The following is a 16,144-nucleotide window of genomic DNA, read 5'->3' as shown; positions in this document are numbered from 1 at the left end:
ATGGGCTCAGTAGTTGTGGCTCACAGGCCTAGTTGCTCCGCAGCATGTGGGATCCCGGACCGGGGCTTGAACCCGTGTCCCCTGCATTGGCAGGCGGATTCTTAACCACTGCGCCACCAGGGAAGCCCCAGAACATGCTTTCTAGGTTGTCACATTCAAACTGCCTCCAGCCACCTCTAGACTATGTCTTTCATGTAACGGGGGACATCAGCGTTTCACGAGATCACGTGGTGGCCCTGCGGAAAAGAACCTGTATGTGGACAAGGCAGCAGAGGGGTTTATTGTTTCATGTGTTGAAGCTTTTTTAGTATGTGTTTTTAAGTTCTAAGTTGTATGAGTTACAGCTAATTTTTTTTCCCCTTGAAAGACTAGCTTCCCTCCGACCCGCAGCCCGACTGCCCTTGCAGCTCGCAGACCTTCCCTCTCCACAGCCCAAATGCTAGTTACAACCGCGGGAGTCACAGGTTTGTGTGGGGCAGCAGGACAGGTGTTAGCTCTGGTCAGGCCGGGGATGGAGAAGAGAAACAAGCCCTCCACCTTCCTTGCTTCTGGCGGCCAGTGTGCAGTTAAGGTGAAGGACTACCATCATCTGTACTCCCTCTGGAGGGATTGGTGGAGATGCGCCCGCCCATGGGGAGGGCTGATTCTTAGGTGACCTTTCTGTAGTGTCCCAGGATGGGCTCCTTACTGGTTCTGGGTAGAGCCAGGCTTAATCTGGACCTGAACAGGGCGAATCTACATGAGCCGTAATTAGGGATTTTAAAATACATGACGGCTCTCTGCAAGTATAATCTCCTCTGACTGTCCTCCCTCCCCAACCAAAGAAAAGAAAACATATGTAAATACACACGTGTGTATGTGTGTAGTTTGACTTGCAGACATCTGACTTTTTTAAATTGAGGTATAATTGACATAGAACGTTATATTAGTTTCAGGTGTACAACATGATGATTCAGTATTTGTATACATTGTGAGATGATCAGCATAAGTCCAGTTAACATCTGAGACTTGACTCTTAAATGTGTTTTAGGAACTCATATGTTGTTTCCCTCTACTCTTAGGTTCTTGGAGTGCTCTGTCAGGATGGCATTATGAGATTTGTTAATATACAGACTTGTAAACTTCTCTTTGAAATTGGGAGCCTTGACGAAGGAATTAGTTCATCAGCAATTAGCCCCCATGGACGGTACATTGCATCTATTATGGAAAATGGAAGTCTGAACATATATTCAGTTCAGACTTTAACAAAAGAAATAAATAAGGTATGTTATCAAGTAAACAATATCTTTTTTCTTTTAAGATTTAAATGCTGTATCATCAAAAATAAAAACTCCGTGTTACAAGCTTCTAACCTCCTTGCACCTTATCCATTTTCCTGGGTACGGTTTCTGCTCTTACCCCCAAAGCCACATCTCCAGATTTTTCTCACCCATGCTGCATCCCTAAATTGCTGTCTTCACAAAAGGCATCTGTTTGGAGTCCTTGTCCCATTCAGGGTGCCCCTCTGATCTGCTTCCCAAAAGAGGTCTTCAGTTCCAGTCTCTTCATTTCTGTCCCTTTCTTCCCATTGTTGTAGGCTAGACACCTTGGAGCACTATGTCTGTTTCTATTCCTGTATTTCGCAGATGTAGTCAACACTAAGTCCTGCAGTCCTTGAATCTGAGGTGCCTCTGTATGTGCCGCCTGTTCTGTCTCCATATTGGCCATCCCCATGCTGGTGCTCACTTGCTGCTCTCGAATAACAGTAACTTAAACAAATATACCAAAACCCAGAGCCCTCAGTGCCCGCTCCTGCCCATCAGTCATCTTTTATGGGTTTTTTTAATTCTTTTTTTATTCTTTTGTTTTTCTCCATCATCTTTTATATAACATTTTTCTTTTTTAAAATTATTTATTTTTGGCTGCATCGGGTCTTTGTTGCTGTGCGCAGGCTTTCTCTAGTTGTGGCTAGAGCTAGTAGTAGCTGAGGCTACTCTTCATTGCGGTGTGCGGGCTTCTCATCGCGGTGGCTTCTCTGTTGCGGAGCACGGGCTCTAGGTGCGTGGGCTTCAGTAGTTGTGGCTCACAGGCTCTAGAGCGCAGGCTCAGTAGTTGTGGCGCGTGGGTTTAGTTGCTCCGCGGCATGTGAGATCTTCCCAGACCAGGGCTCGAACCTGTGCACCCTGCATTGGCAGACAGATTCTTAACCACTGCGCCACCAGGGAAGTCCCAATGTAACAGTTTTCTAAAATAATACTTTCCTCACCGTTTCTAAAATAATGCTATCTTAGTGGCTTCCTTCCTTTTGCCTGTTGCATCGAGTCCACACTCCTCTGCTTGGCTCTCCAAGTCCTCTCTAATCTTGTCATCTCTCCCTAATGTGTTTCCTCATACTTTCAGCTTCCCTCGTCCCCCGTAGACACCGTGCTCATTTCTACGTCTGTTATTACACTACTCGCCTCATCTAAAATATACTTCCCACTTCTCTTATGGTTATCTAAAACTCCCCCAGCTCGTTGTCGAGTCCAGTTGTTCTGTGGGAGCCTTTCCAGGTCTGGAATTGTATCACAGTAGCCCTGAGAGGGACTTCGGTGATCACCTAGTCTAACCATTTCGTTTTACAGGGGGAGCAGCTCATGCCCCAACCTAATGACACAGCTAGTCCTTAGCAGGCCCAAGTGTTCTATTCTTAATATGATAATCTTGTTGCCATGTACTCTCTCCTTTTTACCTTTTTCTTTTCCAGTTAGATAGATAAGAAGTTCTTATTACAGAGCAAAATCAAGATACAGATAAGCAAATAGGCCAGCAAGTCTCACCATTCTTAGATGATGTTGAAATGTATGCGTACTCAGTCTTTTGCTCTGTGTGTGTAAATGTATACAGTCTACATGATTCACGGATTCTATAGTTGTGAGTTTGTCTGTTGGTGAAAATTTATCTGCAACTCTAAAATCAGTCCTCACCGCATATTTACAGACATTTGCATGTGCAGAGCAGCAAGAAATTGGAGTTGCCTTCATGCAGGTTCCCCCCCGAGGTCAGAGCAGCACTCGGCCTTATTTCAGCTCTCCATGGGAACAAGTGTCCTTCTCGTGGTCTGTTCAGTGCCACATGTTTCACATTCTTGTGATTTTTGTTGGTGATTTTGCTGTTTAAAATGTCCCCCAACCACAGTGTTGACGTGCTGTCTGGTATCCTAAGCACAAGAGGGCTGGGAGGCGTCTCAGGGAGAACATATGTGTGTCAGATAAGCTTCTTTCAGGAATGAGCTACAGTGCTGTTGGCATGAGTTCAGTGCTAATGAATCAACACTGTACAGTCAATGAGCGTCTTTATTTATTTTTATTTATTTATTTTTGGCAGCATTGGGTCTTTGTTGCTGCACGTGGGCTTTCTCTAGTTGCGGTGAGCGGGGGCTACTCTTCATTGCGGTGCATGGGCTTCTCATTGCGGTGGCTTCTCTTGGTGCGGAGCACGGGCTCTAGGCTCGCGGACTTCAGTAGTTGTGGCTCACGGGCTCTAGAGCACAGGCTCAGTAGTTGTGGCACACGGGCTTAGTTGCTCCGCGGCATGTGGGATCTTCCCCGACCAGGGCTCGAACCTGTGTCCCCTGCATTGGCAGGCGGATTCTTAACCACTGCGCCACCAGGGAAGCCCCACATTATTCATTCTTAATGAGAGTTGTTAGCCTAGCTGAATTTTGTAAGAGCTAGATAAATGTTATTAATAGAAACAAAGATCTGCGAAAAACCAAGGTAAGCATGAGTCATTGGCTTCCTCTCTGTTATTTGTTAAGCAAGTTGAGGTCATATTGACCAGGAAAGCTAGCTTATAACAGAAGAAGGATAATTTTTTTTTTTTTTTTTGGACACATTACCAGCACCACCAGTGCTATTCCAGGCCTACAAAATGCTCAGGTTTATGCAAAACTTATTACCCGTGTCTCATTCCTTCAAGTCCTGTTTTCTTGCCATTGGAGAATTTCTGGTATTGTGCTAATAATAAGTAAGCTAATTCCTATTTCTCTGTTGAAGTTTTAACACTCCTAAGGTGTGGCAGTTCAGGTCATATCTCAGGCTCCAACTTCTGGGAGATTCCTTCATGGAAGAACCATGAAAACTGTGGCACTAGAATAAATATTACAATAAAGATATAGAAGAATGGACTGAGGTTAGAAGATAGTTCAGGGATATTAAGGATGGGCAATATTCAGAAATCAGACCACTATTAATTACATTTCATAGGTAAAGAATTAAATCATAGAGTAAGTGGTCATTGTACTTTATTTTGGTCAGAGTTATTGTTATTATATTTTGTATTATCCTGTACTCTTTCTAGATGTGAATAAATACCAATGTATCCTAGAAAAACACTATTAAAAAACCCTTACAGATGCAGTTGAAACTTCAAATACTTTTCAAAATAATTTTAAAACAAATAAAAATGCAATATCAATGCCATGTATATTACCTGCTCTATACATTTTACAGTGTTATGTGTCGTACATACTGCAGTTGACAATAGGAAATATTTTCTTGGTCTCCTATAATAAATAGGCTGCAGGTTTCAAAAGCAGCAGTCCTGAACTTTTGAAGGCAACGTGAGAAAAATCTCTGTTTGAAACCTCAAAGTAGTCTTTTTATAGTCTGTTATTTAAAAAGAGTCAAGGTGTTTGCTTTGTTCTGTTTATTTCTTTGGGGGACGAAGGGGGAGGAGGTCAGAAAAGTTTGTTTTCTGCTTCAGAGAGCTTCCCAAAGAGTGGTGATTCACTTCCATCGTACGTCATCATGGAAGCCCACTGTTCTGGCTTTCATGACAGCTTGAATTCAGGGTGATGTGTGTAATATTTGTCTTTCTGAAATCTAATATGTTCATTTGGACATTTGGGGTATATTGTGTTCTTATTCTCATATGCAAGGAATTGGCACTTTGGCTTCAAGAAAAATTATTTAAAAATCACAAATCCACCTTGTCTTTGATCTGGATCTGGGCTAATTACTAAGAGAACATTCAGCAGTAATGGTCTCAAACCTTTAAAACACCCTGTGAAAGTCATTTTACTTGAATCATACTTAGAACTCAGAAAGCCAGAGCTATATTATCTGCTTATTTTCTTTGAACAATGAAGATCTTTTTATTTCAAAGAGAGTGTTATTCACAGAGAAAATGTCTTAGTGAATCATTTTACCTTAAGTAAATTGAAGTTGTTGGAGGCTTATTTTCCTGTTTGATGAGCCCCATAAAAATGAGGGTTTGGCATCTAAGTCGTGCTTTCTGCCCTGCCTCTGAAGCTGTTGATGCAGTCAGGGACTGACAGCCATCTCCATGTAGATTAGAAAATGTAACCAGGGACAAGGCAGGGGTCCCGTGCTTTCAGAGGAAAGTCATGTGACAGTTTCCCTCAAAGAAATTTCACCTGAGCCCAAAGAATGTTAGGGTGCTTCTCTCAGCATTCTAGAGGGCCCTGTGTGTAACTGGGCCTTCTCTGCAGCAGATTACCGCCGTACTATTCACTTTATCATACAGGTGTAAAAAATGGATTGATACTGTATGATTGAGGCCAGCTTTCAAGGAATAACTAAATTCTGTTTATTGTTGTTAATCGTGATCTTTATTACGTTGCTCAAAGGAATTCGGCAGAAATTTGCTTTGATTCGTTAATCAACAAGGAAACATTCTTGGACATTTTATTTACACTTTTTGCCTGAAGGATAATTATATCTATTAAGGCATATTACTAAATTGAGCAAAATACATTTTGTAAATTATATGTTAACAGGTCTATTTTCCGAGGATAACCACTGGATTCTCCCCCCCCCCCGCCCTTTTAGCCCCCTCCTCCTTTAGTGAAAGTGATTGAAGATTTGCCTAAGAGGAAAGTGAATTCTGGTGATCTTAAGATGAAAGTAACATCAGGAAGAGTACAGCGGCCAGCAAAATCAAGGGAAAGCAAAATACAAGCTAGAATATTAAAACAAGACCTGACTGGTAATTTTGAAAATAAAGAGGTAAGACTATATTAAACTTTTGTTTGTCATGGCTCCACTGTAGACAAGTCTTGTGATTTCTAGACCATCATCATTCTTCCTTCTCTTAGGAATTAAAGGAAAATTATGGAAAAGAAGTTGTAACTGAAATTATAACATGCTTTTAAAACTTTTTAATATAAAATTAATACATGTTTATGGTTTTTTTTAAAAGTCAAATAAAACAGTATAGAATTGCAATGTCCAATATGCTAGCCACTAGTCACATGTGGCTAATCTGATTTGAGATGTGGTATATGTGTGAAATACACATCAGATATTGAGATTTTATTATGAACAAAAGAATGTAAAATATCTTTTTTAAAATTGAAGTGTAGTTGATTTACAGTATTATATTAGTACAAAATAGTGATTCAGTATTTTTATAGATTATACTCCACTTAAAGTTATTATAAAATATTGTCTATATTCCTGGTGCCGTATATCCTTGTAGCTTCTTTATTTTATACATAGTAGTTTGTACCCCTTAATCTCCTACCCCTAAAGAATGTACAATATCATATTAATTAATAATTTTATGCTAATTATATGTTGAAATGATAATATTTTTATTGGGTTAAATAAATGTATTAAATTTGATTTCTACCTGCTGCTTTTGACTTTTTTAACATGAAACTTAAATTATATTCTTTAAGAAAACTTAAATTACATTTGTCTCTTGTTTATCTGTTAGACAATGCTAGTATAGAGGTTGTAAAGGGAAAAGAACAAAAGCATACTTTTCTTCCTCCCTGTGCCCTAGCCCACTCTTCATTGCACTCCCCAGAGGTGACCATTGTTAATAGTTGTTGATGGGACTTCCCTGGTGGCACAGTGGTTAAGAATCCACCTGCCAATGCAGGGGACACGGGTTCGATCCCTGGTCCGGGAGTATCCCACATGCCGCAGAGCAACTAAGCCCGTGTGCCACAACTACTGAGCCCATGTGCCACAACTACTGAAGCCCGTGCACCTAAAGCCTGTGCTCCATGACAAGAGAAGCCACCACAACGAGAAGCCCGCGCACAGCAACAAAGACCCAACGCAGCCAAAAATAAAACAATAAAATAAAATTTAAAGAAAAGATAATTGTTGATATCCTTTCAGAAGTTTTCTGTGTATAAACATAATGTATATCTGTGTTACCTTTTTAAAATATTTTTACATAAATGGAATCATACTATAGCACTGTTTTATAACTTGTTCTTACCACTTAACAGATTGAATATCTGTTTATATTAGTGCATGTAGTGCTACAACATTCTTAAAATATTTGCATAGTATTGCATTTATGGTTATAACTTAATTTATCTCACTAGGACTCTGCTGACTGGCATTTAGGTTGTATCGTCAGTCTTCTGTTAATACAATCTGGTGCAGTGGATATTCCTAGAACATTGGAACAAACGTATCTGTAGAAGTAGAATTTTTAAGTCAGAGCCTGTACATAAAAATTTTGATAGTAGAATTACCTATTTCAGTCAGTTTTATTCTCTTCTTTATATGTATTTTTTTGTATTTTCTTAATTTTCTGCAAAGAGCATATATTGCTTTGGAATTGAAAGAAAATATGCACATTAATAGACAACCTGCTAACACTTTCAAGGACTTTCAAAACTTTTTATTGACAATCAATCATATGCATAAAAATGCACAGCTCAGTAAATTTTTACAGACTGAATACACCTGTGTTATCAGCACCCTGATCAAAAAATGGACCATTCCCAGCACCCTAGAAGCCCCTCTGCTGCTCCCTTCCAGACACTTGCCCCCTTACCCCAAGCATCACTACTCTCCTCCCTTTTAACACCGTAGATTAGTTCTGCCTTTTTTGTACTTATGTTCATTGGCTCATTCAATTGGTACTCTTTTGTTCTGGCTTCTTTCATTTAACGGTATTTTGGAGAGATCCATGTGGTCGTAAACCATTCACTCACAGCTGTATAGAATTCCGTGGAGTGAATAAACCATGCTTTATCCATTCTGCTATTGGTAGGCATTTGGGTAGTTTTCTAGGTTTTTTTGCTATTAGAAACAGTGCTGCTCTGAACATTCTAAGGCATCTTTGTTGAGCATAAGGACATGTTTCTGTTGGGTGTAAACCTAGGAATGGAATTACTGGCATATGGGCTCTGCATATGTTCAACTTTAGTAAATACTGTCAGATAGTTTCCCAGGTGGTTGATTTAAACAATCCATATTCCCACCAAGAGGTATCTGAGGGTTCCAGTTGCTTCATATTCTTAGCAACTGTTGGTATTTTTCACATTAATTTTAACCTCTTTTCTTCTATAAGCAGTTTTAAAATGTGAAACTTCCCTCAAAAGAAGAATGTGTAAAGTGTTGTCTACCAGGGAAGTTCATTAGAAACTCAGTGCCCAGGGTTTTTACTGGAGGCTGGTTATAGGCACCCTTGCAAAATTCCAGACTCCACAAGGAAAGCAGGTGCTCAACATAAACCACAGTGTACAGTTTAGGCACGGTGAGCCGCTCCTGTTCGTTCTGGAGATAGTGGGAACTTCCTCAAAATCCAGATATCTGGACACCAGACAAGGGCCAACCTTCAAGTGGGCCTTTCTAAGGGTAGCAGTCACGGACCTGCCATGTTAACTCTTTTCTGGACATATTCATATCCACATTAAGAAATAGAGTATTTCCAGTAGCTCTGAAGTCCCCTGTGTGCTTGTCCCCTGTCCCGCATTTCTCTCCCTGTCCCATAGATGTAACCGTTGTCCTCACTTTTGCATTATGTCCTTGGCTTTCCTTATAGTTTTATCGCCTCTACAATGTAACCCTAAACAAAATACTGTTTAGTTTTAAAAAACTAAGTAGCAGGCACAAACCTAGCTGTGTAACGGTTCGGCGGTATTGACCCTATTAGTTGAATGTGTTTCTGAGACATGGTCTGGCTTCAGCTTTCCTGAGAGTTCACAGGAGCCTTTTCTGAGAAAACTAGTGTGGGCATGGTGATGATTGACTTCTGGGAAATAAAAGTGACACCACGGTCAGGGCATCTGGCAGCCCTTAGTCTGGATCAAAGTTGGAAGCCCTACAGAAATACTGTCTGGGAGTGGGCGGCTTCTAAAAACCCGTAGCCAGTTCTAAGGGGTAGGTCAAAGTAGAGTACTTCTATGGGTGAAATGCCTGTCCTCAACGGATCGTGGCATCAGGACATGGAAAGGGAAGTAGGAGCTTCTTCAGCTCGTGGTGAAGACAAAAGCAGATGAAACTCAGGCCAATCCCCCTGGGCATCCTGACCTTTGTTTAAAGAGGCTTCAACGGCAGCGGGTGTCTTGGTGACGACAGTGAACAGAGACAGTGAACGTGTCACTTTTATGGATCGCATGGCTCCAGTCTGGGCTAGTTGCCCTTAATGTATGGTACATCACTCTCCAACGGGGATCTTCATTCACCATCATCTTGGGCTGTCCCTCACCTCCCTCTTACACTTTGATTACCTGTTTCTTATGTGGTGAAAAGAGCACTGAACTAAGTCAGAAAATGTGGCTTTGAGTCTTGAGCCAAGACTCAACAGATTTGTGATCTTAAGCAAGTTGCTGAACTTCTCTGACCTTCCCATTTTCTCAAAGAAAGGAAGACAAAACGTCTCATCTGTTTCATATAGTTTTTAGGCTTAAACGAGATAATCTATGAAAATGGCTTTATGATCCTAACATCTATAAAATGTTTTTCCATTAAGATAAAAATTGACTTAAAAGTTAAAAGTGCAAAAAAATAAAAGAGGTGGAAGGATCAAGAGAGGAAAAAATTATCCAGACGCATTGCTCTTGCTACAGGGGTTGACAGAGGACGGCCCATGGGCCCAATCTGGCTACCCAAGCCAAGGATGATCTTTATATTTTTAAATGATTGCATTTTAAATGGTTATATAAGTACCTGCATAATATGCTTGATTCTGCCTCTTGACCCACAAAGCCTAAAATATGTACTCTCTGACCTTTGACAGCAAAAGTTTGTCAAACCCTGTTACAGGGTAAAAAAATATGTCATAAACTTTATCTGCTGTGTATATGCATACTCAAGAGAGAGAAAGATTGTGTGTGTGTGTGTGTGGAGAGTTCCATGATATAAAATATATTTTACTGTGTATTGTCTTCCAAAGTTGGAAAGCCACTGTGGACTAGATTACCTTTTCAGTTTTAAGATTATGTCACTTATTGATACTATTTTTTTTTTCTTTACAGAATGAGTTTTCAGATGGATTAAACAAAAAGCGTTTACAGATCTTATTAAAAGGCTATGGTGAATATCCAACGAAATACAGGTAAAATTTAAATTCTTGCATGTTAAATCAATCTTATTCCCCTAATTTTTCTTGGTTAAAATTATGTTTTAATTTCAGAATGTTCATTTGGCGCTCTCTGCTACAGCTGCCTGAAAATCATACTGCATTTAGTAACCTTATAGATAAAGGTATTCATGTGGCATTTCTCAACCTTCAGAAGAAATACCCCATCAAAAGTAGGAAACTACTCAGAGTATTACAGAGGTATGTATGTTCAGTATTTTGCAGCAATGTGTATCTCCCCCAAGATATTTATTAATTACAAATGGGAAAATGGTGATTTCATAGTAGAGAAACTTAGCAGACACCTCCTTAACCAAGTAATCAAATTTAAAATCACCAGTAATAAATCCTATCCGTGTGTTGCACATCACTTTTGCGGTATTTTTGCCGAAAACTTATAACCTCAGTCTAATCGTGGGAAAACAGACACACCTGAATTTCACCACATTTACCTTCTTTATCATTTTTCATCATGTGAGTGTATTATTTATTCAAATAAATTTTAACAAGCTTTTCTGGTCTTTCCTTATTTTATTCACAGAACCCTCTCCGCATTAGCTCACTGGTCCACCATCTTTAGTGATACACCGTATCTTCCACTTCTGGCATTTCCATTTGTAAAATTGTTCCAGAACAACCAGCTCATCTGTTTTGAAGTTGTTGCTACTCTTATAAGTAAGTAAATAAGTAAATAATGAAAGCAAGAGTAGATACTTATACATTTTCCGATACCTTTGCAACGTTTAACAATTCTAGTGTGAGACAGTCAGACATAGAGCATAAAATGGAGAGTTTGGACATTTATACATAAATAAACCTTTTTACTTACAATGAAGTTTGGATGGTTGCATTTTAGAAGATACTGTTACAGGCTAGATTTTGTTAGTAAGAAGGAAGCAGATGTTTCACTTATTGAAAGTCAGTTATTATTCATAAGACTGCAGTAAGTATGTAAAGCATTTAGCACACGATGCGTAATGTGGCAGGTGTTGGCAGGCACATTCTCATCATCCATAGCTAACATTTAATGAGAACTTCCTGTGTACCAGGTACCATTCTAAGGGTTTTGCCTCTATTAACTCATTTAACTGTACAGCAGTCCTGTAGGGTAGGTGTTATATATTATTATTCCCTGTTTATAGTTGAGGAAACTGAGGCACAGAGAGCTTAAGTTCCATGATTAGGTTAATGACAGAATAAGGATTTGAACCCAGGCACTCAGAACCTATAGCTGTACTCCCTTTGTGTTACTGCCTCATCATTATCATCTACACTAAAAAGTGAGTCATTTTTTTTCGTATTAGTAAAATCAGCTAAATGGTTAATGAACTGGATCCAAATTAAACCAACACTGGTTTAACAAAAGTAACATTTTTGTATGTATTTTTCTTGTACAAAGGAGATAAGCACTTAACTATAACAATAAAATTCTGAAAAGTAGAAATAAAAAGATCCCAGCGTACATACTGTGACTATTTTAGTTCTCTTTACAGATTTTCGTTCATTTTATTATGCTGTATTTGCTTTAGTAAGTTTTTACCAATCATTGGAGGAAATATAAGAAAATATACAAAAGAAAAGAAAATTCATGACTATTCCTCTTCCTCAGAAACAATCTTGATGATATATTAATGAATTTCTTTTAAGAGCATTTCCCTAAATCATTAAATATCTTAAAAAATATAATTTATTGCCTATATAATATTTCATCTTATACCATAATGTATCCCCCAACTGTTAGACTTCTAGGGTTTTTTATTTTTATAATTATACTACTTTTATTTCATATATATACATTTCTCTTATTTGTATACACTTTGTAAACATTTTATTGTTTATTGTAATTCTATAATGTACATGGTCTATTTTAATGTTTTATTGTTGGACATTTAGGTTGTTTCTAATTTTTATGTATTAAAAGTAACAATGTTGTGACTAGCTTCACATTCGTAAATTTATAATAATTTCTTTTGGTTGGAGTCCCAGAATTGGTATCATTAGGTCATAAAATATGAATGTTCTAATTGATTCCACTAAAGGGTAGTTTACCCTGTCAATAACACTAAAGAGTTTTAAAAGGAAAAGAAACAAGAACAAAAGATGAACAATCCAATTTAAAAATGGGCAAGGGCTTGAATGGATGTTTCTCCAAAGAAGATGTACAAATGAGCTACTGAGCCCATGAAAAGATGCCCAGGATCATTAGTCATTAGGGAAATGCAGATCAAAACCACAGTGAGACACCACTTCATACCTGCTAGGATGGCTGTAATTTAAAAGAAAATAAGAGTTGGCAAGGATGTGGAAAAATTGTAACCTTTGTACATTGCTGATAGAAATGTAAAATGGTGCAGTCACTGTGGAAAACAGTTTGGTGGTTCCTCAAAAAGTTAAACATAGAATTACCATATAACCCCACAGTTGTACTCCTAGGGATATCCCCCCAAAAATTGAAAACAGAGACTCAAATAGATACTGGTATACAAATATGTTTGTGGAGCATTATTCCCAATAGCCAAAAGATGGAAACAACCCAAATGTCCATTAACAGATGAATGGAGAAACCATATCTGTATATATACAGTGGAATATTATTCAGCCATAGAAAGCAATGACATTCTGACGCCTGCTACAACATGGATGAGCCTTGGAAACATGTTTAGTGAAAAAAGCTAGACACTGAAGGACAGATTTATGTGAAATTTCTCACATAGGCACAGAAAGTAGATCAGAGGTTACCAGGGCTGGGGAAGTAGGAATGGGAAGTTAATGCTGAATAGGTACAGAGTTTCTGTTTGGGAAAGGATTCTCTTCTGAAACTGAAATCTAAATCTAAAAGATCCATGACAGTCAGCATGAGTAGCTATGGATTTTCATCAAGGGTCTCAAACTAGTTTTATTCAATAAACTGAGCTTCAGCTAAATGTTAGCCCTGCTTTGGGATAAGCCATTGTCTTGGCTTTCAGGTTACAGTCTAGTTGGGGCCAAGGAGAAATTGTGAAGGAATATAGTTACTTCTATGTATAACTTGGAATATGTTTATAAAAGTCATTTTTAAGCACTCTTTAGAGTTCCTCTTATAACCAGGAGGAAATTCTTCAGGTTTAGTGAAGGGCCTCCACACGATGTCCATTTCTCTTGATTCTCCTCTCAGTCAATTCTGTCTCTAGGTCCTCTACCCCATACTTCTGTGTGGTGGCACCTAGCAGAATACAAGAGGAGACGTTTACTGTATAAAACAGGGTTTCCCTCTTGCTTAATTGAAAAGCTGTTCTATTGATGAAGATTAAATATAAGAGGGCTTTGTGTATGTGTGTGGTGTTTTAAAATTCCCAAAACTAGCAGTGTCTGGGACATCATAGGTACTTACTTAGGAGAGGTTGGATTTTTCTGTTAAAGTTAACTTATTAAGAGCATAACTTATTATAAGCATAAGAGCATAACTTATTAAGAGCATAACTTATAAAGAAGCTGAAATGTTTCTTTTAAAGCTTAGTTTTTGCAAGATTTTATTTATGACTTAAATATTAACTCAAATCTAAATACTTAACTAATAAATGAAATAATGGAATAAACCATATGTAATCCAATATTCTGATCAGACCATTTGCTAATTTGAGAAAGACCTTATCGTCAAAACATGAAACCCCAGCTCAGTATTTAAAATAAAAAATCTGAATTTAATAATTATGGAAAGTTGTGGTGGTTAGACATAGGTTCATTGAGCAATGAAACTGATCATCTTCCTAGGGTTTTTGGAAAAGAATGTTTTGGGGGTTGTGCTGGTTACTAGTGAGACTGAGTTAAAGTCAGCCTTAGAAGCCTCTTCAGTGGAATGGATTCTCCTTTCTATTGGCTGACTTTCAGAGGACACTGCTGCAGCTGTCACTGATCGGTTGGTTTTCAAAGTCAAGTTTACTGAAACAAGTTGTCATTGATCAGTTAGATTTAAAACCAGTCCTGGTGACTGCCTGTTACCATAGCTATAGAACAGTCTTTTCCTAGAAATGGGACTCTTTAATTAGGAATGAATTTTAGTAGATTTGAGGAGATTGCCATTTAACATTGATCACATTTTATCAAAGACTTAAATAGGGACCTTTTTGAGGAGGGTCATTTTGTTAACCAGGAGAAATCTAGATACACGCGGCACACAAGCCAGCAGGAAGCAGAGCCTCATAGCTGCCACCAGGAATACTTCGGGAAGGTTGGTTTGTTTTAGTTGACACTTTCTCATTGACTGCTCTGAAGAAACGGGAATATTCTATAAGCCTAAAATACCGCGGTAACATGATGGAGTTTTAAAATCTATTGTTCTAGAGTTTAAAGAGTTATGTTTTCCTTATTAATGGGCATGTTGAGGATATAAAGAGTGGATACATTTAAGAACTGCAAAGCTCTTTGATGATATAGAAAGGTAAAGGTAAATTTTCAATTTTTTTCTTCATAGTCAATTGGTGTCAACACTGGTTTGAATATTTTCCTAATCCTCCTATCAATATTCTTAGTATGATAGAAAATGTTTTGGCATTTCATGACAAGGAACTCCTGCAACACTTCATAAATCATGATATCACTTCCCAGGTAAGAAACGTAAGGTTTTTAGAATAACAACTTATTTTGGAAGCTAGCATTGGTTCTGGTATAAATAAGACGGTATTTTCTTGAAAGAATATAATAAACATACTACTGTTATGCTTTTAATAGTATTCCATTTTTTTCTTCATTAAACTGCTTTCCTGAAAGTCTGTAAAGAAGAGCCCAAATTAGAGTAGTTCTTTCCATAGTTATGTTCTTAATATAATGATTTTAGTATCTAAACCAAATGAGCATATTAGCAATGGCTGTTATGACTTTTCCCTCAAGAACTAATACATTTTTTCTTATTTATTTTAGCTGTATGCCTGGCCTCTTCTTGAAACTGTGTTCTCGGAAGTACTGACCAGAGAGGAGTGGCTAAAATTATTCGATAATGTCTTTTCCAACCATCCTTCATTCCTCCTGATGACTGTTGTGGCCTACAACATATGTTCTAGAGCTCCTTTGCTCAACTGTAATCTTAAAGATGATTTTGAGGTACATATCCTTGTTCTTAAGTAGTGGTTCTCAAATTTCATTTATTTCAGTTAAAAATCCACGTATTTATTGAGTACCTACTATATGTCAGGTACTGGTGCCAGGTGGTAAGAATATAGCGGAGAATAAGTTATACCACTGCCTCCTGGCCCTTACATAGCTGTAGTCAGTCATAGCTTGACTACTAGTCCCAAAATCATAGCTTCGGAGAAGAATCATGATAATATTGGAGTTTTGTGCTTTTTGCCTGTTTAAAGGATGTTTAACAGTTGGGTCGTTGTTTATTCTGTGCATGATTTTATCAGTGACCCAGCTGGTCTGCGATAATCTGGATACTTATTACACATGCAGAATGGGAACTAGGAGAATTTTGAGGCCAGTGGCTGAAAGAAAGCGTTAGAGGTAGTTTTTAAAGGGAGAGGTTCTTTTGGTAACAGGATGAATTAAGTTGGTTTTGTTTGTTTGTTACTTATTTTGTGGTTCCTATCAAATTAAACTCTATTTGTACTTCATGATCACAAGATGTGTACATCTATGTATGGATGTGTGTATATATACTAGAATTTGGATCTACCAGCAGAACAAGATAATGTGGAAACATGTCAGATATTTTTAAAAAATCAAGGTTATTTTCAAAGGCTAGTTTAGTTTTGAATTTACTTATTTTGAATTTTGAAGAAAAAAATTCCAGTAGAAGAATTTATTTCGTTGTTGAAGCAGTCTTCTATTATGAAGGAAGCCTTCATTTTGA

The 16,144-nt window shown here is 38.1% G+C and overlaps 1 protein-coding gene across 3 annotated transcripts in view; it reads left to right on the top strand.

The window, feature by feature from the left end:
- Window positions 1-16,144, top strand: part of TBC1D31 (TBC1 domain family member 31) — a 60,537-nt gene that overhangs the window by 23,134 nt on the left and 21,259 nt on the right. For all 3 annotated transcript variants that reach the window (XM_029223155.1, XM_029223154.1, XM_029223157.1), the window contains exons 7-13: window positions 1,062-1,262; window positions 5,814-5,990; window positions 10,214-10,293; window positions 10,372-10,518; window positions 10,859-10,992; window positions 14,768-14,901; window positions 15,214-15,393. In XM_029223155.1, the coding sequence (XP_029078988.1) occupies window positions 1,062-1,262; window positions 5,814-5,990; window positions 10,214-10,293; window positions 10,372-10,518; window positions 10,859-10,992; window positions 14,768-14,901; window positions 15,214-15,393 (1,053 nt within the window). The remainder of the gene's footprint in view (window positions 1-1,061; window positions 1,263-5,813; window positions 5,991-10,213; window positions 10,294-10,371; window positions 10,519-10,858; window positions 10,993-14,767; window positions 14,902-15,213; window positions 15,394-16,144) is intronic.

The sequence above is a fragment of the Monodon monoceros genome, unplaced genomic scaffold, assembly GCF_005190385.1.
Source record: "Monodon monoceros isolate NGI ecotype Baffin Bay Population unplaced genomic scaffold, NGI_Narwhal_1 Super_Scaffold_14, whole genome shotgun sequence".
Lineage (NCBI taxonomy): Eukaryota > Metazoa > Chordata > Mammalia > Artiodactyla > Monodontidae > Monodon > Monodon monoceros.
The sequence above is the reverse complement of the archived record's forward strand: the minus strand, read 5'-3'. Positions and strand labels throughout refer to the sequence as shown.